Source organism: Cetorhinus maximus, chromosome 2 (assembly GCF_964194155.1).
Source record: "Cetorhinus maximus chromosome 2, sCetMax3.hap1.1, whole genome shotgun sequence".
NCBI classification, from domain to species: domain Eukaryota; kingdom Metazoa; phylum Chordata; class Chondrichthyes; order Lamniformes; family Cetorhinidae; genus Cetorhinus; species Cetorhinus maximus.
In genome coordinates, this window is record NC_135880.1 from 3690845 (window position 1) to 3716382 (window position 25538).

General features: G+C 51.2%; 1 protein-coding gene across 1 annotated transcript in view; it reads left to right on the forward strand.

Moving 5' to 3' along the window:
* Window positions 1-25538, forward strand: part of oxct1a (3-oxoacid CoA transferase 1a) — a 105069-nt gene that overhangs the window by 8697 nt on the left and 70834 nt on the right. The window contains exons 2-5 of the mRNA XM_078560209.1: window positions 13546-13654; window positions 14279-14369; window positions 21304-21439; window positions 23819-23968. Coding sequence (XP_078416335.1) covers window positions 13546-13654; window positions 14279-14369; window positions 21304-21439; window positions 23819-23968 — 486 coding nt within the window. The remainder of the gene's footprint in view (window positions 1-13545; window positions 13655-14278; window positions 14370-21303; window positions 21440-23818; window positions 23969-25538) is intronic.

A 25538-nucleotide genomic window follows, 5' to 3' on the forward strand; every position in this document is an offset into this window, starting at 1 on the left:
GTGACAGACCCGTCCCCACCAGTACTGTACCCCAGTGTTATACAGTGACAGACCCGTCCCCACCAGTACTGTACCCCAGTGTTATACACGGACAGACCCGTCTCCACCAGTACTGTACCCCAGTGTTATACAGTGACAGACCTGTCCCCACCAGTACTGTACCCCAGTGTTATACAGTGACAGACCTGTCCCCACCAGTACTGTACCCCAGTGTTATACAGTGACAGACCAGTCCCCACCAGTACTGTACCCCAGTGTTATACAGTGACAGACCCATCCCCACCAGTACTGTACCCCAGTGTTATGCAGTGACAGACCCGTCCCCACCAGTACTGTCCCCCAGTGTTATACAGTGACAGACCCGTCCCCACCAGTACTGTACCCCAGTGTTATACAGTGACAGACCTGTCCCCACCAGTACTGTCCCCCAGTGTTATACAGTGACAGACCCGTCCCCACCAGTACTGTACCCCAGTGTTATACAGGGACAGACCCGTCCCCACCAGTCCTGTACCCCAGTGTTATACAGTGACAGACCCGTCCCCACCAGTACTGTACCCCAGTGTTATACACTGACAGACCCGTCCCCACCAGTACTGTACCCCAGTGTTATACAGTGACAGACCTGTCCCCACCAGTACTGTACACCAGTGTTATACAGTGACAGACCCGTCCCCATCAGTACTGTACCCCAGTGTTATACAGTGACAGACCTGTCCCCACCAGTACTGTACCCCAGTGTTATACAGTGACAGACCCGTCCCCACCAGTACTGTCCCCCAGTGTTATGCAGTGACAGACCTGTCCCCAGCAGTACTGTACCCCAGTGTTATACAGTGACAGACCTGTCCCCACCAGTACTGTCCCCCAGTGTTATACAGTGACAGACCTGTCCCCACCAGTACTGTACCCCAGTGTTATACAGTGACAGACCCGTCCCCACCAGTACTGTACCCCAGTGTTATACAGTGACAGACCTATCCCCACCAGTACTGTACCCCAGTGTTATACAGTGACAGACCTGTCCCCACCAGTACTGTACCCCAGTGTTATACAGTGACAGACCCGTCCCCACCAGTACTGTACCCCAGTGTTATACAGTGACAGACCCATCCCCACCAGTACTGTACCCCAGTGTTATACAGTGACAGACCTGTCCCCACCAGTACTGTACCCCAGTGTTATACAGTGACAGACCTGTCCCCACCAGTACTGTACCCCAGTGTTATACAGTGACAGACCCATCCCCACCAGTACTGTACCCCAGTGTTATGCAGTGACAGACCCGTCCCCACCAGTACTGTCCCCCAGTGTTATACAGTGACAGACCCGTCCCCACCAGTACTGTACCCCAGTGTTATACAGTGACAGACCTGTCCCCACCAGTACTGTCCCCCAGTGTTATACAGTGACAGACCCGTCCCCACCAGTACTGTACCCCAGTGTTATACAGGGACAGACCCGTCCCCACCAGTCCTGTACCCCAGTGTTATACAGTGACAGACCCGTCCCCACCAGTACTGTACCCCAGTGTTATACACTGACAGACCCGTCCCCACCAGTACTGTACCCCAGTGTTATACAGTGACAGACCTGTCCCCACCAGTACTGTACCCCAGTGTTATACAGTGACAGACCTGTCCCCACCAGTACTGTACCCCAGTGTTATACAGTGACAGACCTGTCCCCACCAGTACTGTACCCCAGTGTTATACAGTGACAGACCCGTCCCCACCAGTACTGTACCCCAGTATTATACACGGACAGACCTGTCTCCACCAGTACTGTACCCCAGTGTTATACAGTGACAGACCTGTCTCCACCAGTACTGTACCCCAGTGTTATACAGTGACAGACCTGTCCCCACCAGTACTGTACCCCAGTGTTATACAGTGACAGACCTGTCTCCACCAGTACTGTCCCCCAGTGTTATACTGTGACAGACCTGTCCCCACCAGTACTGTACCCCAGTGTTATACAGTGACAGACCCGTCCCCACCAGTACTGTACCCCAGTGTTATACACGGACAGACCTGTGTCCACCAGTACTGTACCCCAGTGTTATACTGTGACAGACCTGTCCCCACCAGTACTGTACCCCAGTGTTATACAGTGACAGACCTGTTCCCACCAGTACTGTCCCCCAGTGTTATGCAGTGACAGACCTGTCCCCACCAGTACTGTACCCCAGTGTTATACAGTGACAGACCCATCCCCACCAGTACTGTACCCCAGTGTTATACAGTGACAGACCCATCCCCACCAGTACTGTACCCCAGTGTTATACAGTGACAGACCCGTTCCCACCAGTACTGTCCCCCAGTGTTATGCAGTGACAGACCTGTCCCCACCAGTACTGTACCCCAGTGTTATACAATGACAGACCCATCCCCACCAGTACTGTACCCCAGTGTTATACAGTGACAGACCTGTCTCCATCAGTACTGTACCCCAGTGTTATACAGTGACAGACCCGTCCCCACCAGTACTGTACCCCAGTGTTATACAGTGACAGACCTGTCCCCACCAGTACTGTACCCCAGTGTTATACAATGACAGACCCATCCCCACCAGTACTGTACCCCAGTGTTATACAGTGACAGAGCTGTATCTCCCTATTTTACGCAGCATGGTGAACTGGAGCACTCACCTTCAGGCTAGTGAGCATCTCCAATCTTTATCATGTCAGCATTAGCGAGGAGATGTTCTGGAATTCCCTCCCTAAATCTCTCTACCTCACTTTCCTCCATAAGACACTCTTTGGAACTAACCAGCTGGCCTGTGTTTTGCTCTCCTGACCTGATATTTTCTCCTGTGATAATAAACAAATCTTATTTGATGTACAGGCACATTACACATTCTTGTGAAATCCCTTCAAATGTTTGAAGCAGATCATAAATACGAGCAGGCGTCATTCCTCAGCCTCCCCTACTCAGCCCCTCTTGTTTTGCTCTTTAATGGTATGTGGGCTTTGCTGGCTGGACCAGCATTTATTGCCCATCCCTAGTTGCCCTTGAGAAGGTGGTGGTGAGCTGCCTTCTTGAACCGCTGCAGTCCATGTGGTGTAGGTACACCCACAGTGCTGTTAGGGATGGAGTTCCAGGATTTTGACCCAGCGACAGTGAAGGAACGGTGATATATTTCCAAATCAGGACGGTGAGTGATTTGGAGGGGAACTTCCAGGTGGTGGTGTTCCCATCTATCTGCTGCCCTTGTCCTTCTAGATGGTCGTGGTCATGGGTTTGGAAGGTGCTGTCTAAGGGGCCTTGGTGAGTTCCTGCAGTGCATCTTGTAGATGGTACACACTGCTGCTACTGTGCGTCGGTGGTGGAGGGAGTGAATGTTTGTGGACGTGGTGCCAATCAAGCGGGGCTGCTTTGTCCTGGACAGTGTCGAATTTCTTGAGTGTTGTTAGAGCTGTACTCATCCAGGCAAGTGGGGAGTATTCCATCACACTCCTGACTTGTGCCTTGTAGATGGTGGACAGGCTTTGGGGAGTCAGGAGGTGAGTTACTCATCACAGGATTCCTAGCCTCTGACCTGCTCTTGTAGCCACAGTATTTATATGGCTAGTCCAGTTCAGTTTCTGGTCAATATTAACCCCCAGGATGATGGTAGGGTCTTTAATGTGCATCCTGTCTTTTCAGGCTCTGTTGGTCTGTGCTGTAATGTTGCTCAGTGGAACTCTCTGCCACTCAGAGCGTATATAACTGTGTATCTCCTGAAATCTCTTGAGTACAGAATTGTGGGAATTCACAGGTGGCTGACGCAGACTAAAAGGTTTAGCCGCAGAATTTCGTTCTCCTTGCAGGAGAGAGAGAGAGAAAGAGAGATCCAGTGATTGGCTTTACATCAGGCAATGTGTTATCTGTCATGCTAATAGCTGATTGTGGTTGTGGACTCCAGTATTAGGTACTCTGTGCTCGATGGGGGGTGTAAGCTGATCTGGGCGTTGAAGGTCAGATAGCACATGTTGGAACCTGTCTTGTATGCATGTTAAAAAAAATTGGCATGTTTCATACGTGATGTTTTTCTTCAGATTGCAGTCGGCTTCGAATTTTTCCATTATTTCTTTCAAGTCACTTTGTTTCTCATCACTTTCAAATGTGAATGTGTCACAGACTTGGACAGCTGCTTCCCCTGCTATGTGAAGAAAGATTTAAGACTGTACCTGAGGGTTTTTTTAATCACTGCCTGTCGCTGTGAGGTACAGCTCGAATCGCTGCTGGAACCTCCTCCAGTTTCCAGTGAGATGTCCCTCCAAACTGAGCTCTGTCGGTGGTTTCAGAGCCTCCATTGTTGCGTTTAGTTTACTCCTGACACCGTGTCTTGTTTTTTGTTTCAATGATGCACACAGGCCATCGACATTGGAGCTGAACTAACTTTATTGATAACACATCTTCCTAACATAAACACATATCTACAGTAACTGAATTCTAAGACCAGTTCCAACCTGCAAAAGGCAGTGACGACATTAATCAGTATGTAACTGAGCTGAGAAAACGAGCTAAATCCTGGTAATTTGGAGAACTTAAAGAATCACTCAGCCGAGATAGAATCATTTGCAGGATCGCAAATGACTCTCTGAGAGAACAGCTTTTGAGAGAAATTGATCTCACACTGGAGAAAACAATAAATATCTGCAGAGTGGCAGAGACAACAAAATTCCGCATCAAAGAGATGTCAGTAGATGATAAGATGTACACTTCAAGCAGTTAGATGCAGTTAAACAGAAACAGCCCCGGGAAAGAACAAATAAACAGCCTGAACCTAAAAAAACAAAACTGTGATTAAAATATTTAAATGCAGCCGGTGTGAAACCGAGCATTTATCACGTACTTGTCCAGCCTATGGAAAGCAGTGTAAGATCTGTGATAAACTAAATCACTTCACTAACATGTGTAAATCGAAGAAAGTGCACACTATTGACACAGACACTGAAACTGAACTTCTCGTTGGTGCAGTAACAACAAATTCGAAAGGAGATGAATGGAAGGTTGATTTAAAAATTGCCAACGTGATGGTGAATTTCAAGCTTGACACAGGTGCACAAGCAAATACCATTCCCATAGACCTGTATCGGAGAATAAGCAAAGAAAAACAGCTAACTAAAACAAAAGTGAAGCTGTCTGCTTATACAGGTGAACAAACTGCTGTGGAAGGCAAGTGCACACTTAAAGTGAGCTACAAAAAACAGCCTCAAGCACTTCCATTCATAGTGGGGAAAACTGATGCAAAACCCATTCTTGGAGTCAAAGCTTGTGAAAATCTGAAGCTAATCAAGAGAATAATGACTGTCACCACTGAGGACATCCTGAGCGAGTATAAAGATGGGTTCCAGGGGATTGGCTGCCTAAAAGGAGAACGGACTATCTATATTGACAAAACTGTGACACCCAAAATATACCCGCCCAGGAAAATAGCAGTAATGCTGAGAGAGCGACTGAAAGCAGAGTTGGACAGAATGGAGAAACTTCACATCATCAAGAAAATTGAAGAACCGACAAAGTGGGTTAATCCAATTGTAACTGTAGAAAAATCAGATGGGAACCTGCGAGTCTGTCTGGATCCCAGACACCTAAACCAGGCAGTACAAAGAGAGCATTACCAGCTGCCCATAGAAGAGATCACGTGTAAACTAGCTGATGCCAAATATTATTCAGTCTTGGATGCGGGTTCAGGTGTCTGGTAGGTCAAGCTGGATGAACACAACTCCTGTCTCTGTACCTTCAACACACCACACGGGCAATACAGGTTTTTACGTTTACCTTTTGGTATTAATTCAGCTCCGGAGGTGTTCCACAGAACAGTGAGGCAGCTGTTTGAAGGGTTAGAGGATGTAGAAACATATATCAACGATGTGCTGGTCTGGGGAGCCTCATGAGAAAAACACGACCACAGACTGAGGCAGGCGCTGGCCAGAGCGAGAGAAAGAAACCTTCAGGTGAAGAAGGAAAAGTGCAAAATAGGTCATCATGAAATCAAGTACTTGGGACTGGGATGTGCTAACAAGTGAGGGACTGAAGCCAGAGCTGAGTAAAATCGAACATGCCACTCCCAGAATGTAGGAAAAACTTGGAGAGGTTTTTGGGAATGGTGACCTATCTTGGGAAATTCATTCGGAACATGTCAGACCTGACAGCATCTCCCAGAGAACTTCTACAAAATGATGTGGAATGGCACTGGGAACAAAGTCACCAGGAAGTTTTGACCAGTCTGGAGAGAACACTGACCCAGGCACCAGTGTTAAAGTATTACACTGTCAGTCAGCCAGTCAAGAGCTCAGTGAATGTATCAAAGACTGGCCTGGGAACTGTCCTCTTGCAAAATGAGGCACCAGTGACATACACTTCAAAGGCAATGACTGAAACACAGCAGTGTGCCCAAACAGAGAAAGAAACGCTAACAATTGTGTTTGGCCTAGAACGTTTCCATCAGTTTGACTGTGGTAAAGATGTGGAGGTGGAATCTGATCATAAACCTCTGGAAGCTACACTTAAAAAGCCCCTGAACTGTGCACCACCAAGAATACAAAGATTTCTAATGTGTCTACAGAAGTACCAGGTCAGAGTTAAATACAAACCGGGCAAGGAAATGTACATTGCAGACACTCTGTCACATGCAGACCTACCCATCACGGAGGAAGAGGATAAAGAAACAGCCTGTGTGCATCATTAAAAAAACAAGACTCTCCCCTCCCACATCCCCATGTACACCCTCCCCTATCACTGACTCTACCCACCCATTTAATCCCCTCCCACAGCCCCATGTACACCCTCCCCTATCACTGACTCTACCCACCCATTTAATCCCCTCCCACAGCCCCATGTACACTCTCCCCTATCACTGACTCTACCCACCCATTTAATCCCCTCCCACAGCCCCATGTACACTCTCCCCTATCACTGACTCTACCCACCCATTCAATCCTCTCCCACATCCCCATGTACACTCTCCCCCTATCACTGACTCTACCCACCCATTTAATCCCCTCCCACACCCCCATGTACACTCTCCCCTATCACTGACTCTACCCACCCATTTAATCCCCTCCCACAGCCCCATGTACACTATGCCCTATCACTGACTCTACTCACCCATTTAATCCCCTCCCACACCCCCATGTACACTCTCCCCTATCACTGACTCTACCCACCCATTTAATCCCCTCCCACACCCCCATGTACACTCTCCCCTATCACTGACTCTACCCACCCATTTAATCCCCTCCCACAGCCCCATGTACACTCTCCATCACTGACTCTACCCACCCATTTAATCCCCTCCCACATCCCCATGTACACTCTCCCCTAACACTGACTCTACCCACCCATTTAATCCCCTCCCTCATCCCCATGTACACTCTCCCCTATCACTGACTCTACCCACCCATTTAATCCCCTCCCACATCCCCATGTACACTCTCCCCTATCACTGACTCTACCCACCCATTTAATCCCCTCCCACATCCCCATGTACACTCTCCCCCTATCACTGACTCTACCCACCCATTTAATCCCCTCCCACAGCCCCATGTACACTCTCCCCTATCACTGACTCTACTCACCCATTTAATCCTCTCCCACATACCCATGTTCACTCTCCCCTATCACTGACTCTACCCACCCATTTAATCCCCTCTCACAGCCCCATGTACACCCTCCCCTATCACTGACTCTACCTACCCATTTAATCCCCTCCCACAGCCCCATGTATACTCTCCCCTATCACTGACTCTACCTACCCATTTAATCCCCTCCCACAGCCCCATGTACACTCTCCCCTATCACTGACTCTACCCACCCATTTAATCCCCTCCCACAGCCCCATGTACACTCTCCCCTATCACTGACTCTACCCACCCATTTAATCCCCTCCCACAGCCACATGTACACTCTCCCCTATCACTGACTCTACCCACCCATTCAATCCTCTCCCACATCCCCATGTACACTCTCCCCCTATCACTGACTCTACCCACCCATTTAATCCCCTCCCACACCCCCATGTACACTCTCCCCTATCACTGACTCTACCCACCCATTTAATCCCCTCCCACAGCCCCATGTACACTATGCCCTATCACTGACTCTACTCACCCATTTAATCCCCTCCCACACCCCCATGTACACTCTCCCCTATCACTGACTCTACCCACCCATTTAATCCCCTCCCACACCCCCATGTACACTCTCCCCTATCACTGACTCTACCCACCCATTTAATCCCCTCCCACAGCCCCATGTACACTCTCCATCACTGACTCTACCCACCCATTTAATCCCCTCCCACATCCCCATGTACACTCTCCCCTAACACTGACTCTACCCACCCATTTAATCCCCTCCCTCATCCCCATGTACACTCTCCCCTATCACTGACTCTACCCACCCATTTAATCCCCTCCCACATCCCCATGTACACTCTCCCCTATCACTGACTCTACCCACCCATTTAATCCCCTCCCACATCCCCATGTACACTCTCCCCCTATCACTGACTCTACCCACCCATTTAATCCCCTCCCACAGCCCCATGTACACTCTCCCCTATCACTGACTCTACTCACCCATTTAATCCTCTCCCACATCCCCATGTTCACTCTCCCCTATCACTGACTCTACCCACCCATTTAATCCCCTCTCACAGCCCCATGTACACCCTCCCCTATCACTGACTCTACCTACCCATTTAATCCCCTCCCACAGCCCCATGTATACTCTCCCCTATCACTGACTCTACCTACCCATTTAATCCCCTCCCACAGCCCCATGTACACTCTCCCCCATCACTGACTCTACCCACCCATTTAATCCCCTCCCACAGCCCCATGTACACTCTCCCCTATCACTGACTCTACCCACCCATTTAATCCCTTCCCACAGCCCCATGTACACTCTCCCCTATCACTGACTATACCCACCCATTTAACCCCCTCCCACATCCCCATGTACACTCTCCCCTATCACTGACTCTACCCACCCATTTAATCCCCTCCCACATCCCCATGTACACTCTCCCCTATCACTGACTCTACCCACCCATTTAATCCCCTCCCACAGCCCCATGTACACTCTCCCCTATCACTGACTATACCCACCCATTTAATTCCCTCCCACATCCCCATGTACACTCTCCCCCTATCACTGACGCTACCCACTATTTAATCCCCTCCCACAGCCCCATGTACACTCTCCCCCTATCACTGACTCTACCCACCCATTTAATCCCCTCCCACAGCCCCATGTACACTCTCCCCTATCACTGACTCTACCCACCCATTTAATCCCCTCCCACAGCCCCATGTACACTCTCCCCTATCACTGACTCTACCCACCCATCTAATCCCCTCCCACAGCCCCATGTACACTCTCCCCTATCACTGACTATACCCACCCATTTAATCCCCTCCCACAGCCCCATGTATACTCTCCCCCTATCACTGACTCTACCCACCCATTTAATCCCCTCCCACAGCCCCATGTACACTCTCCCCTATCACTGACTCTACCCACCCATCTAATCCCCTCCCACAGCCCCATGTACACTCTCCCCTATCACTGACTATACCCACCCATTTAATCCCCTCCCACAGCCCCATGTATACTCTCCCCCTATCACTGACTCTACCCACCCATTTAATCCCCTCCCACAGCCCCATGTACACTCTCCCCTATCACTGACTCTACCCACCCCTTAAATCCCCTCCCACAGCCCAATGTACACTCTCCCCCTGTCACTGACTCTACCCACCCATTTAATCCCCTCCCACAGCCCCATGTACACTCTCCCCTATCACTGACTCTACCCACCCATTTAATTCCCTCCCACATCCCCATGTACACTCTCCCCCTATCACTGACGTTACCGACTATTTAATTCCCTCCCACATCCCCATGTACACTCTCCCCCTATCACTGACTCTACCCACCCATTTAATTCCCTCCCACAACCCCATGTACACTCTCCCCTATCACTGACTATACCCACCCATTTAATCCCCTCCCACAACCCCATGTACACTCTCCCCTATCACTGACTATACTCACCCATTTAATCCCCTCCCACAGCCCCATGTACACTCTCCCCTATCACTGACTCTACCCACCCATTTAATCCCCTCCCACATCCCCCTGTACACTCTCCCCTATCACTGACTCTACCCACACATTTAATCCCCTCCCACATCCCCATGTACACTCTCCCCTATCACTGACTCTACCCACCCATTTAATCCCCTCCCACAGCCCCATGTACACTCTCCCCTATCACTGACTCTACCCACCCATTTAATCCCCTCCCACAGCCCCATGTACACTCTCCCCTATCACTGACTATACCCACCCATTTAATCCCCTTCCACTTTAATCTCCTCACTTTAATTTCACTGAACAGGACCTGGTCCAGATTCCTGTTCTTCTCCCTTGACTTCCCTGTCTTCCCAGGATCTTTCTGCTGTTCCACCCCATGGTTTTGGGAATTTTCATTCTTTGGAACCTGCTTCCTGCAGTTCCCTCTATGTCCAGCTTCTCCTGGCAGCTGCTTCCAACTGAACTAACACTGCTGTTCTGATTCTGTGGCAACAGCATAGTTTTTCCTACTTCAAGAGTCATTGTAGTAACTGAAGGTGTAGCCTCTCCCGCTGGCTATCAGGGGTCACGTGATTACCTGGGAGGCTCCAACCAATGAGTCCTAAGCAATTTGGAGGGGTGTGGGGCTTCCTGGCGAGAGTCCTGATTGAGCGTGTAGCACCTGGAAAAGCTCCCTGTAATAAAGTTTCTGATTTATGTTGAAACCTGTTCACTCCGAGTCATTACAGTCATAAAACCTCATTAGAATGAAGGTGACAAACAAACCCCCCCCACCCAACCGAGAGTTGCAGACATCAGCTTAAAGTGAAACTAAAACCCAGGTTCCCTTAACATAGAAATACGGAAATATAAATTAAACTTAAACTTAACGCTAACCCTTGTTCCTAACACCCACAAACACAACTTACTTAAACTATATCTAGACACCAGTCAGTGAAACACAAACATAGGACTCCAGCTCCAATCCTTCATTATTGGATTATTACAATAATCCGAAATCTTCCACACTCTTTAGATTTACGCCAGAGGATTTGTAATTTAATTGTCACAACTGGCTGTGAAGGGATTTGATGTCATGAGCTCTGTGTCCTTGGTGCAGTAGTTCAGTTGCTCGGAGTCAGGATTGTAAGTAAAGTTCCACTCCAGGCTGACGCTCCCCACTGTGGGAGAGCAGCACTGCCACCTTTCAGATAAGGTGTTAATCTGAGGCCCTGTGTGCCTCCTCAGGTGGATGTAAGGGATCCCATGGCACAATGCCTCCCCGGAGCAGGGGAATTACCCTCGGTGTCCCGGCTAAAATCTATCCCTCAACCAACATCAAAGAAAACAATTATCTGGTCATTGTCACATCACTGTTTATGGGAGCTTGCTGTGCACAAATTGACTGCCGCATTTCCTATATTACAACAGTGACTGCATTTCAACAACGTACTTAATTAGCTATGAAGTGCTTTGGGGCGTCCTGAGTCTGTGATGTAGAAATGGAAGTTTTTCCTGTTCTTTTACTCAGTCCAGTTAGACCACTGACCTTTTGTGTTAGTCTTTATTAGGAAGGGGTTGGAGAATAAGGATAAACAAGTCTTACTGCAGTTATAGAGAGCCTTGGCGAGAGTACACCTGGAGTACTGTGTACAGCGTTGGGTTGCCTTGCCAAGGGATATATTTATCCCAGAGGGAGTACAGCAAAGGTTCACTGGACTGATTCCTGGGACGAGGGGGTTGGTCCTGTGAGGGAGATTGTGTAGACTGGGCCTTCATTCCCTGGAGTTTAGAGGAATGTGAGGAGATCTCAGTGAAGCATATACAATTCTTAAAGGGACTTGACTGGGCAGATGCTGAGAGGATGTTCCTCTGGCTGGGGAATCAAGGACGTAGGAACACGATCTGAGAACAGAGTGTTGGCCATTTAGGTTTGAGATGGGGGGAAAAGTTTCTTCACCAAAAAGGTTAGGAACTTTTGGAATTCTCTACCCCGGAGAGCTGTGGATGCTCCAACGTTGAATATATTCAAGATGGCGATGGATCGATTTTTAGATAGGAGCTGGAGTAGGGCCATTCAGCCCTTCACTCTTGCTGTGCCATTCAATAAGATCATGGCTGATCTGATTGTGACCTCAGCCCCACTTTCCTGATTACACCCCCCCCCCGCCCCCCCATAACCCTTGAGAGGTATAAATGAGCCATGGTTTCACTGAATGGCAGAGCAGGATTGAAGGACCCAGTGACCGACTGCTGCTCCTCTTGTGTATGTTCTTATGCTCTGATACCCAGCTTCATCCTAGCTCCAGCTCTGCCTGCATTGGGGGCTCTACCCTTCCTGTACCAACATGCGCTGTCCTCTCCAGCTTATCTTTACCAGTTATGCCGTTGCACGTTCTGTAACTGTTGTCATGATAATAGTTGATTGTGATAGTGGACTCCAGTATTCGCTACTATTTGGTATTCTGTACTAGATAGGGGGGTCACCTGACCTGGGGGTTGAAGGTCAGATAGCACATGTTGGAACCTGTCTTGATAGAATTCAGTTACTGTAGATAATGTGTTTATGTTAGGAAAATGTGTTATCAATAGAGTTATCTCAGCTACAATGTCAATGGCCTGTGTGTATCATTGAAACAGAAAACAGCACATGATATAAATGGATCTGAATGGGAACTGTACACAAACCTGTAACATTCAGCAGCAATTTCTTAATGCCAATTTACAAATTTCTCAAATATGATTTTGTGGATTTAACGCTTAGTGAAGATACTGAGTCTTACTGCGTAAAGGTTGCACAGGCTGTGGTTACCATCTGGTGTCCCAATCAATTGATTCTCCGATGCAGAGAAATGTGTTATCAACAGACTAACCAGGCCTGGATGGCATCAAACTGAGCATTAATCTCCTCATCCAACACCCTTTATATGCAGTTATTTTGGTTTGCTTGATGGGACAGTGTAGAGGGAGCTTTACTCTGTATCTAACCCCGTGCTATACCTGCCCTGGGAGTGTTTGATGGGGACAGTGTAGAGGGAGCTTTACTCTGTATCTAACCCCGTGCTGTACCTGTCCTGGGAGTGTTTGATGGGGACGGTGTGGAGGGAGCTTTACTCTGTATCTAACCCCGTGCTATACCTGTCCTGGGAGTGTTTGGTGGGGACAGTGTAGAGGGAGCTTTACTCTGTATCTAACCCCGTGCTGTACCTGTCCTGGGAGTGTTTGATGGGGCAGTGTAGAGGGAGCTTCGCTAAGTATCTAACCCCATGTGCTTGTCCTTGACTGGGAGTGTTTGAAAAGGTTCACAGTTCTGTGCTGACTTCCATTTCTTAAGTTAGCACAGCTCGAGAAGGGGAAGAGTTCAGTGTCCAGGTGTGTGGCTTGGACTTTGTGCTGTGAAGAGACCAGAAACATGAGCGAGGAGCAGTTATTAATAAACTAGTCGAACATTACATGAACTGCTTCTCATTTTCAGGGATGCAGCTGTTTATTTTCCACCAGCGTTCACCGACGTACGACATTTTACAGTGACCCTGTGGCTGCAGTGAATGACATTCCAGATGGTTCCACACTGCTGGTTGGAGGTGAGTTGACCCTGTTATGTTGGTACTGATCGTCTCTCTCTCTGTCTCTCTCTCTCTCCCCTGAATCTTTTCCACTGCTGTGCTCCTGTCCATCCTGTACATGTGAGCAGAGGCATCGAGCCCCATGAGGCATCAGGGAAGAGCCCCCAAAGCAAGACCAACACTGTGTCAAAGTGGGAAATCGGAAAATACCAGAAAACTTTGGAAACACTCAGAAGGTTTGGCAGTTTCCATTGAGAGAATCAGGGTTAACATTTCAGATCTGTGCAACGTTAGGACAGTACCTGAGATTGCCATCCTTTGGCTGATGTACCACTCCCTACCCTGTGAGCAGTGAGGCTGGTTACAGAGTCCCTGTGGACCCCAGGCTGAGATCAGGGAGCTGGGTTTTGAGGTCTCCATTATCTGGTTTGGTATTTCTTCCATTTACATAAGATGGTGGACATTCGGCAAATCCAATAAGTTGAGGTTGAGGTCACTTCATGTGTGCCTGTTGCAAACTGAATATGCTCCCTAAGTCACTGGGAGGCTGGGCCAATAGACTTTGCTCATTATTCTACTGGGTATTGACTCTCTCTCTCTCTCTCTCTCTCTCTGAACTCCTCTCTGCATTTACTTTGTTAGGTTTTGGATTATGCGGCATCCCAGAAAACCTGATCAATGCTTTGCTGAAGACAGGAGTTAAGGGTATTACAGCTGTCAGTAACAATGCAGGGTGAGTGTCCATCAGCGCAAACCCTCGGCACGCACTTTGAGTCAATTTAACGGAATAATATTGGGAAACCACTGGGGATAAAGAGGAATGAATATAAAGGACTTGGCTTGAACTCTAAACCAGTATGAGGTGCCACAAGACACCATCCATGTAACATGATAGGACCTTGGCTGTAATAAGGCCGGACAGTTGACTCTGCAGATTTGTACAAAGTTATACTCAACTGAGGGAGGCTTCAACAGACCTTGAGCTACTTACATTGGTACAACTGGAACCCTTTCACAGCTGGATCTACACAATGTACCCATGTAAATCTGTGCTGTACCTGTCCTGGGAGTGTTTGATGGGGACAGTGTAGAGGGAGCTTTACTCTGTATCTAACCCCGTGCTGTACCTGTCCTGGGAGTGTTTGATGGGGACAATGTAGAGGGAGCTTTACTCTGTATCTAACCCCGTGCTGTACCTGTCCTGGGAGTGTTTGATGGGGACAGTGTAGAGGGAGCTTTACTCTGTATCTAACCCCGTGCTGTACCTGCCCTGGGAGTGTTTGACGGGGACAGTGTAGAGGGGGATTTACTCCCTTCCTGGTTTATCGTGTGCTCCTGTTTAATTTGGCTCCTGGTGTTTGAACCGCTCAGTTGCAGGGAGCATTCATTTGCATTGTTTAAACATGTTGAAGGTTTATGTTGCTGAATAGCCTGTGCTATACTCCTCCAAAGTTTATTCACCAGCGGCCAGCAGCCAAACACATGGTCTGGCAGTCTCAGGCAGTGCCATTGACCTTCTCAACAAGCTGCTTAATCCAGTGTTAAACATTAACAATGCTGTGTCACTGATATGTGAAACTGAAAGGTGAACACCCTTGTTCCAATCTGACGTGTGGATATTATCTGTTCGAAACTTTTGATTTAATAGCAGGAAGCAGAGATTTAGATAAACCTTTGACTCCGAAGTAGAAGTTGGCACGTGTGATTCTGTCGGCGTTTGAATAGAGACAGGTCCACCCCTGACAAGCCTCAGAGTTCACCTTTACAGAGAAATCCCCCTCAGCTGTGGGGGAGGGGCTGAGGCGGGGGGTATTGGTGGGGGGGAGGGGGGAGCTCTCTGTGTAGGGGGGGGAGCTCCCTGTGTAGGGGGGGGAGCTCTCTGTGGGGGTTGGGGGGGGAGCTCTCTGTGGGGGTTGGGGGGGGAGCTCTCTGTGGGGGGTGGGGGGGGAGCTCTCTGTGGGGGTGGGGGGGGAGCTCTCTGTGGGGGTGGGGGGGGAGCTCTCTGTGGGGGTGGGGGGGGGAGGTCTCTGTATAGGGGGGGAGCTCTCTGTGGGGGTGGGGGGGAGCTCTCTGTGGGGGTGGGGGGGGGAGGTCTCTGTATAGGGGGGGAGCTCTCTGTGGGGGTGGGGGGGGAGCTCTCTGTGGGGGTGGGGGGGGAGCTCCCTGTGGTAGGGGGGGGAGGGGGGAGCTCTCTGTGGGGGTGGGGGAAGCTCTCTGTGGGGGTGGGGGAAGCTCTCTGTGGGGGTGGGGGGGAGCTCTCTGTGGGGGTGGGGGGGGAGGTCTCTGTATAGGGGGGGAGCTCTCTGTGGGGGTGGGGGGGGAGCTCTCTGTGGGGGTGGGGGGGGAGCTCCCTGTGGTAGGGGGGGGAGGGGGGAGCTCTCTGTGGGGGTGGGGGAAGCTCTCTGTGGGGGTGGGGGAAGCTCTCTGTGGGGGTGGGGGGGAGCTCTCTGTGGGGGTGGGGGGGGGAGGTCTCTGTATAGGGGGGGAGCTCTCTGTGGGGGTGGGGGGGGAGCTCTCTGTGGGGGTGGGGGGGGAGCTCCCTGTGGTAGGGGGGGGAGGGGGGAGCTCTCTGTGGGGGTGGGGGAAGCTCTCTGTGGTGGGGGGGGGAGGGGGGAGCTCTCTGTGGGGGGTAGGAGCTCTCTGTGGGGGGGGGTGGGGGAAGCTCTCTGTGGTGGGGGGTGGGAGGGGGGAGCTCTCTGTGGCGGGGGCTGGGGGAGCTCTCTGTGGGGGGGGGTGGGGGAGCTCTCTGTTGGGCGGGGAGGGGGGAGCTCTCTGTAGGGGGGGGAGCTCTCTGTGGGGGTGGGGGGGGAGCTCTCTGTGGGGGTGGGGGAAGCTCTCTGTGGGGGTGGGGGGGAGCTCTCTGTGGGGGTGGGGGGGGGAGGTCTCTGTATAGGGGGGGAGCTCTCTGTGGGGGTGGGGGGGGAGCTCTCTGTGGGGGTGGGGGGGGAGCTCCCTGTGGTAGGGGGGGGAGGGGGGAGCTCTCTGTGGGGGTGGGGGAAGCTCTCTGTGGGGGTGGGGGAAGCTCTCTGTGGTGGGGGGGGGGAGGGGGGAGCTCTCTGTGGGGGGTAGGAGCTCTCTGTGGGGGGGGGTGGGGGAAGCTCTCTGTGGTGGGGGGTGGGAGGGGGGAGCTCTCTGTGGCGGGGGCTGGGGGAGCTCTCTGTGGGGGGGGGTGGGGGAGCTCTCTGTTGGGCGGGGAGGGGGGAGCTCTCTGTGTAGGGGGGGGAGCTCTCTGTGGGGGTGGGGGGGGAGCTCCCTGTGTAGGGGGGGGAGCTCTCTGTGTGGGGGTGGGGGGGGAGCTCTCTGTGTAGGGGGGGGAGCTCTCTGTGTGGGGGTGGGGGGGGAGCTCTCTGTGGTAGGGGGGGGAGCTCTCTGTGTGGGGGGGGAGGGGGGAGCTCTCTGTGGTGGGGGGGAAGCTCTCTGTGGGGGTGGGGGAAGCTCTCTGTGGTGGGGGGGGGAGGGGGGAGCTCTCTGTGGGGGGTAGGAGCTCTCTGTGGGGGTGGGGGAAGCTCTCTGTGGTGGGGGGGGGGAGGGGGGAGCTCTCTGTGGTGGGGGGTGGGGGTGCTCTCTGTTGGGCGGGGAGGGGGGAGCTCTCTGTTGGGGGGGGAGGTCTCTGTGGGGGGGGAGGTCTCTGTGGGGGGGGGAGGGGGGAGCTCTCTGTGGCGGGGGGAGGGGGGAGCTCTCTGTGGCGGGGGGAGGGGGGAGCTCTCTGTGGCGGGGGGAGGGGGGAGCTCTCTGTGGCGGGGGGGAGCTCTCTGTGGCGGGGGGAGGGGGGAGCTCTCTGTGGCAGGGGGAGGGGGGAGCTCTCTGTTGGTGGGGGGGGGAGCTCTCTGTTGGTGGGGGGAGGGGGGAGCTCTCTGTTGGTGGGGGGGGGAGCTCTCTGTGCTGATAGAGCCGCTCCAGTGGGACAGCCAAGACGATGGCTTCTCCGTGAACTTGGGTGTTGGGGTCTCCGTCTGAGCTGAAACTCGAGAGGGGGAAACGAATTTTCAAACTCACCAACATCATCACAAGGACCTATTCAAGGCCCAGTGCTACTGGAGGGGGCTCGTTGGGCTGGGGGCTCGTTGGGAAGGGGCGGGCCTTGGGTAGGGGGGGTGCGTTGGGAAGGGGGGGGCGTTGGGAAGGGGGGGGCGTTGGGAAGGGGGGGGCATTGAGAAGGCGGGGCATTGGTTAGGGGGGGCATTGGGTAGGGGGCGTTGGGTAGGGGGGGCATTGGGAAGGGGGCGATGGGTAGGGGGGGCATTGGGAAGGGGGCGTTGGGAAGGGGCGCTCAGATGGTCAAAACCTCACATGGAGAATATTTTTTTGGTTAAAAGATGTTCTTAGAAGATACCAGGGAATGGATTACTGGGCGGGGCGGGGGAGGGGCCGGGCATCACAGGGTGGGGTGGGGTTGTGGGCGGGGCTGGGTGGAGTGGGGGCGGGGCCGGGTGTCACTGGGCGGGGGAGGGGAGGGGCCGGGTGTCGCCAGGTGGGGAGGGGCCGGGTGTCACTGGGAGGGGCCGGGTGGGGGGGCGGGGCCTGGTGGGGTGGGGGTGGGGGAGGGGCTGGGTGGGGTGGGGGAGGGGCTGGGTGGGGGCGGGGCCTGGTGGGGTGGGGGTGGGGCCTGGTGGGGTGGGGGTGGGGGAGGGGCTGGGTGGGGTGGGGGAGGGGCTGGGTGGGGTGGGGACGGGGCCGGGTGGGGCTGGGCATCGCCGGGCGGAGTGGGGGCGGGGCCGGGCAGAGTGAGGGCGGGGGAGGGGGAGGGGAGGTTGCTGGAATCCATTCTAAGGAAGTCCCTATTTAGAAATATATTTAGTCCTTGCGGACTGAGAGCGGCGAGGGATGTGTCTATATTTGAGTGACAATTTAACTTTTTATTTGAAGTATAATTTGCCGATAATTTGTGTTTAATTGATGCTGATTCTGATTTGTATTAAATGAAATCTTGCTGGTAATTTCTTCATTTGGGGGTCATTCAATAAATTTGGTTATTTAGGTTGAAGGTTTTCCCCATTAACCAGGCTCCCAGCAACAGTAGGTAATGGTTTGGTCTGATTGGGCCTTGCCAGGTTCATCAAGTGCGAAACAGGGCACATGACGGTATCTGTGGACTGTTCATTCGTTCAGGGGGTGTGGGTGTGTCGCTGGCTGGGCCAGCATTTATTGCCCACCCTTAGTTGCCCTTGAGAAGGTGGTGGTGAGCTGCCTTCTTGAACCGCTGCAGCCCCTGTGGTGTAGGTACACCCACAGTCAGGATTGTGGTTTGGAGGGGAACTTGCAGCAGGTTTTCTGTGTTTGCTCTGTCACCCTTGTCCTGGTTCCTCTAGCTGGTAGAGGTTGTGGGTTTGGAAGATACTGATCAAGGAGCCACGGTGAGTCACTGCCCATTGTTTTAGTGGCCCTGTGATCACTGTTTCCTGTGTTACATGTACATGGTTCAGCCCTGTTCAGTCCTTCTCTTCTCCTCTCCTGAGGGCCTGGACTTTTGTTGGAGGGTGGGGGGGGAGTGTGGAGCTGCCCCCCTGACCCTCTGCTGCCCCCTCTATCCCTGTCCAGCGGCTACTCTAAAGACGGCAGGTGTGTGAAGAGAACATGACCCTGAGGTGGATCTCAGCTGAGCCCATTGTCCTCGGCTGACATTCACACTCCTGCACTCTTTCACTGGGTCACAAGATAGCAATCAGGGGTTTGGCTGACTCTTTTTTTAACCCCAGCCTCTTGTTAAGGCTGAGCGGAGGCTTTTGATAACCTGCAACTGGTTTTCCGACAGTGCAGTTTTGTGCTGCATTATAATGAGCAGCTGTTTCCATCCTTGGGTTAATATTTTATTTTGGTGTTTATCTAATCAGGGCTCGTGACTATTATCTCACTTGGCACCTCACTGCCCTCCTCAGTGGCTGCCCCATTGTTAAAGGTGTCAATCCTCAGAAATTTCATAGAGGTGTTTAAAATCACAAAGGGTTTTGCTGGAGTAAACTTTCCAAAATGTCACAAAGTTAGTAACCAAAACATGGAGAATTAAGATGTACAAAAACTGGAAAATGTGTAAAACACAAGGCAGGTCTGGCAGGATCAGTGAAGCACAGTTAACGATTCGGCTTAATCTTCCTTCATCAGAACAACATTGCCGAAAGAAATAGACAACGTGAGGACCATAAAAGTCAGCCATTCGGCCCATCAAGCCTGCTGCACCAAAAAGTGTTTCGGTTGGAGTTGTTGTGATCTGGAATGTGCTGCCTGAAAGGGCACTAGAAGCAGATTCAATAATAACTTTCAAAGGGAATTGGAGAAATATTTGAAGGGAACAGAAATTATAGGACTATGGCGGAAAGAGCGGGGTAGGTAGGTCTACTTAGCCTGGTCCTACAAAGAGCTGGCACAGGCATGATGGGCTGAATGGCCTCCTTCTGTGCTGTGTTATTCTGTGATTCCAGATGAGACATTAAGCCAGAGGAAGGAGCCCCCCCAGTGTCCGAACTAGGGTTCCTCTTTTGGTGGGAGATGGTGTAGTGGTAATGTCACTGGACCGGTCCAGAGGCCCAGGCGATAGCTCTGGGGACATGGGTTCAAATCCTGCCACAGCAGCTGTGGAATTTAAATTCGATTAATAAATCTGGAATATAACGCTAGTCTCAGTGATGGTGACCATAAAACTATCATTGATTGTTGTAAAACCCCTCTGGTTCATTAATGTCCTTTAGGGAAGGAAATCTGCCCTCCTTACCTGGTCTGGCCTACATGTGACTCCAAACCCACAGCAATGTGGTTGACTCTTAACTGCCCCCTGGAATGGCCCAGCAAGCCACTCAGTTCAAGGGCAATTAGGGATGGGCAACAAATGCTGGTCTTGCCAGCAAAGCCCACAGTCCATGAAAGAATAAAAAGTTGAATAAATTAACACCATCAAACCGCACAGATAGTCTGGTCATGAACTGAGTTTCCTACACTATATCCTCTCCAGAACGAAGTCCACCGACATCCACTTTCACCAGGTAACCCGATTCTGTAATAAGACCAGAGAAAGCTGGAAATACTCAGTAGGTTTAGCAGCAGCAGAATCACCTGCCTCGGCCAAGTCAATGCCTGTCACTGTCCTGGTCACTCTCCAATCCTCCAGCCTCCACAGACTTTACTGTCAGTGTCCATGCGGACATCCATCTGCACCCTACATGCTCTGGAATTCCCTGTGTAACCTGCTGTCCCCCTCTATATATATCTATCTCTCTCTCTCTCTCTCTCCTTTTGTAGGCCAAACACGCAATTCTTGGACAAAGCGTTTCATATCGAGGTCATGTCAGGTGCCACACGGGGGTGGGGGTGGGGGATGGAGGAGGGGGTGAGGGGACATATCGAGGTGATGTGTTACGTTACATCATACCCGCGCTGATCTGCTTGTCCCGTTATTGGCTGATTCCAAGTAACTGCGAGAGCCACGGTGGGTGGAGTTTGTGAGCGGGGGAGGTGCTTGGATTGTGATGAGCAAAGGATGGGTATGTGGACGGGCTGGGATTTGGTGGGAGTTATTGGTGGCGGAAGAGGCTGTGTTATAGATATTTCAAACCCCCCGCTCCTGATAGGTCTGCTCAGCATGGCTCACCATGGGAGAGGTGAGGCGGAGGAGAGGGGGCGGTGGAAGTGTGGTCAGAGTTAGCACTGACTCTCTGCATTGCTGCTTCCCCCTCCAGAGTGGATAACTTCGGCTTGGGGCTGCTGCTTCACACCAAGCAGATCAAACGGATGGTGGCGTCGTACGTGGGAGAGAATGCAGAGTTTGAGCGACAGTACCTCTCTGGGGAGCTGGAGGTCGAGCTAACCCCACAGGTGAGTTAATAACTCAATAACCGGTCTTATCACTGAACGTTTGGGATAACTGGCCAAAATGAATGCAACGTTGTATTAGACACTGACCTTTCATCCCTGAGCCCCAGGGTCACACCGAGTACGGATTGACCCCTCCTTTTATTCCTTTGCCCCCTCCCCCCCAACTGTTCGAGACCGGGAAAGTAAAATAAGTCTAGTTACAGATTTAGCTGCAGAAATTAAATGACCAATGTTATTCAGGAAGCAAAGATATATAGCAAATATAAGACCGTAAGGCAGAAGTAGGCCATTCGGCCCATCGAGTCTGTACCAGTCTGATCTGATAATCCTCAACTCCACTTTCCTGACTTTTCCCCATAACCCTTGATTCCCCGACTGATTAAAAATCTGTCTATCTCAGCCTTGAATATACTTAATGACCCAGCCTCTACAGCCCTCTGGGGTAAAGAATTCCACAGATTCACTACCCTCTGAGAGAAGAAATTCCTCCTCATTTCTTAAATGGACACTCCCTTGCTCTGAGATTATGCCCTCTGGTCCTAGACTCTCCCACAAAGGGAAACAACCTCTCAGCATCTACCCTGTCAAGCCCCCTAAGAATCTTATATGTTTCAATAAGGTCACCTCTCATTCTTCTAAACTCCAATGAGCACAGGCCCAACCTACTCAACCTCTCCTCATAAGAAAATCCCTCCATACCCGGGATCATCCTAGTGAACCTTCTCTGGACTGCCTCCAATGCCAGTATATCTTTCCTTAGATAAGGGGACCAAAACTGTTCACAGTATTCTAGGTGTGGTCTAACTAGTGTCTTGTATAGTTTTAGCAAGACTTCCGTATTTTTATTCTCCATTCCATTTGAAATGAAGCCCAACATTCCATTTGCCTTCCCTATTACCTGCTGAACTTGTATGTTAGCTTTTTGTGATTCATGCACATTGACTCCCAAATCCCTCTGTGCTGCAGCTTTCTGCAGTCTTTCTCCATTTAAATAATATTCAGCTCCTCTATTCTTCCTGCCAAAGTGCATAATCTCAGACTTTCCCACATTATATTCCATCTGCCAAGTTTTTGCCGACTCAATTAACCGCCTGTATCCCTCTGTCGACCCTGTGTCATCCTCACCACTTGCCTACCCACCTATTTTTGTGTCACCTGCAAACTCGGTGATAGTACATTCGCTTCCCTCATGTAACTCAATATATATTGTAAATAATTGTGGCCCCAGCACTGATCCCTGTGGCACTCCACTAGTTACAGGTTCCCATCCTGAAAATGCCCCCCTTATCCCAACTCTCTGTCATCTATTAGTTAGCCAATCCTCTATCCATGCTAATATAATACTCCCAACACCATGGGCTCATATCTTATTAAGTAGCCTTATGTGCGGTACCTTATCAAACATCTTTTGGAAATCCAAATATATTACATTTACTGGTTCCCCTTTATCTATTCTCCTTGTTATCTCCTCAAAGAATTTTAATAAATTTGTCAGGCATGATTTCCCCTTCATGAAGCCATGCTAACTCTGCTTGATTAGATTATGTATTTCTAAATGTTCTGCTATTACATCCTTTATAATAGACTCTAACATTTTCCCAATGACAGATGTTAAGCTAACTGGCCAATAGTTACCTGTTTTTTGTCTCCCTCCCTTTTTGAATAAGGGTAAAATATAAATATAAAATAAAAATAAATATAAAATGATGCAGCATGGGATACTGCTCTGTGTTGAGCTGTATCATTCAGCAAAGCTTTAACCGGAGGTCGATGGAGCTTTACTCTGTACCTAACCCCGTGCTGTACCTGTCCTGGGAGTGTTTGATGGGGATGGTGTAGAGGGAGCTTTACTCTGTATCTAACCCCGTGCTGTACCTGTCCTGGGAGTGTTTGATGAGGACAGTGTAGAGGGTGCTTTATTCTGGATCTAACCCCGTGCTGTACCTGTTCTGGGAGTGTTTGATGGGGACAGTGTAAAGGGAGATTTACTCTGTATCTAACCCCGTGCTGTACCTGTCCTGGGAGTGTTTGATGGGGACGGTGTAGTGGGAGCTTTACTCTGTATCTAACCCCGTGCTGTACCTGCCCTGGGAGTGTTTGATGGGGACGGTGTAGAGTGGAGCTTTACTCTGTATCTAACCCCGTGCTGTACCTGTCCTGGGAGTGTTTGATGTTGATACTCCGAAAGCGCAATGGAGCGTGATCTGTTTTCCTTCTTAAGTTGAAAGATCCACAAACAAGACATAATTTGTTGGCAGTTCATGGCCACTTGGTAAATGGTCCAGTATCTGTGCAGTTTCTATCTGCTGCACAGGGTTTAGAATGATGTTGAGCTGTGGGCCATGGTCTCTGAGTATTCACCCACCTTTAACCCTTTAGGGAACGTTGGCTGAAAGGATTCGAGCGGGTGGTGCAGGCATTCCAGCGTTCTTCACACCCACAGCATACGGCACCCTCATCGAAGAAGGTGGAGCCCCGATAAAATACAACCAGGATGGCAGCATTTGCATAGCAAGTGAACCCAGAGAGGTAATAACATCCACCCTCTTCTCCGACCCTGGTCTTTTATTCCATTTCTCGCTTAATTATTCACAGAATCTTGAGGGATTTACTGTCCATCTCTAGTTTGATGTGATCAGGATGATTCCTGGGCTACCTCACGGGGACCGGAGCGTGTGTTGGTGTGAGTCAGGAGTCACATGGATGTCAGAAATTGACTTCCCCAAACAACAGTTCCACGAACCATGTGGGTTTGTGAAATAATCCAGCTGCTCACACACGGCCAACACACTTGGAGATGTTCCTTCATTTCAGATTATCTCACAACCGCCTGACCAGGCAGAAGGGATCCTTTCATTTGGGTCCTGCTCCTTTGACAGTGTAGCACCCCCTCCCTACCGCATCAAAGTGTCAGCCTCGGCTTTGTGTGCAAGTCCCTGCAGTGATCTCACCCTTCCAGCGAGATGAGAATACTTACAACCAAACCAGAGAGCGACTGTTATCTTAAACACTTCATGAAATTTAGGCCATGGTGTGTATCTTGGTTCTGAAATGTACAAGTGGAGATTTAATCACATTAGTGCAACAATCAGGTTATGACTCACTCTTCCCCCCCACCCCACCGCACTCAAACCCCCCCGGCTCACTCCCCTCCCCCACACCCAAACCGCCCCCCCCCCCGGCTCACTCTCTCTCTCCCCCCCCCCCCCACCCCCCCCCCCCCCCCACCGCACCCAAACCCCAGTGGCTCACTCCCCTCCCCCACACCCACACCCCCCCGGCTCGCTCCCCTCCCCCCCACACCCAAACCCCCCTGGCTCACTCCCCTCCCCACCGCACCCAGACCCCCCGGCTTGCTCCCCTCCCCCCCCACACCCAAACCCCCCTGGCTCAGTCCCCTCCCCCCTGGCTCACTCCCCTCCGCCCCCACACCCAAACCCCCCTGGCTCGCTCCCCTCCCCCCCACACCCAAACCCCCCTGGCTCACTCCCCTCCCCCCCACACCCAAACCCCCCTGGCTCACTCCCCTCCCCCACACCCGACAGGTGTGTATTCTGGAGATTGTTACCGATAGGGTAGAGATGGCCCAAGGGTTAAAACTGTAAAGAACAGACAAAAAACAGGTTTTCTGGTAAGTTTTTAAAAGGAAAAGAAATGTTTATTCTTCAACACCTGGTATTCACAACCACACCCACTTGCACAATTCTACAGGCGCACACACACAGGCATATACACGCAGTCAAGAAAAGATCATGATTACTGACGATAGCGTGCGCTTAGATTGTAAAAGTCCTGAAGTTCCCTGTCACACTTGTTTTCCCCCCGAGTTGAAGTCTTGAAACATTTGAGGGTCTGTAATTCCTTTTCCACATCTGCAGCAAGTGTTGGTGGCTGGAGGAACTCCGGCTCAGAATTGATGAGCTGGAGTCCGAGCTCCGGTCACTGCGGCACATCCGGGAGGGGGAGAGGTACCTGGACACTTTGTTACAGGAGGCGGTCACACCCGGTAGATTAAGTACCTCAAGTCTGGCCAGTGGTCAGGGTCAGCAGGGTGTGACTGCAAGTGAGGCAGGTAGAGGGATCCTGTGTACAGGAACAG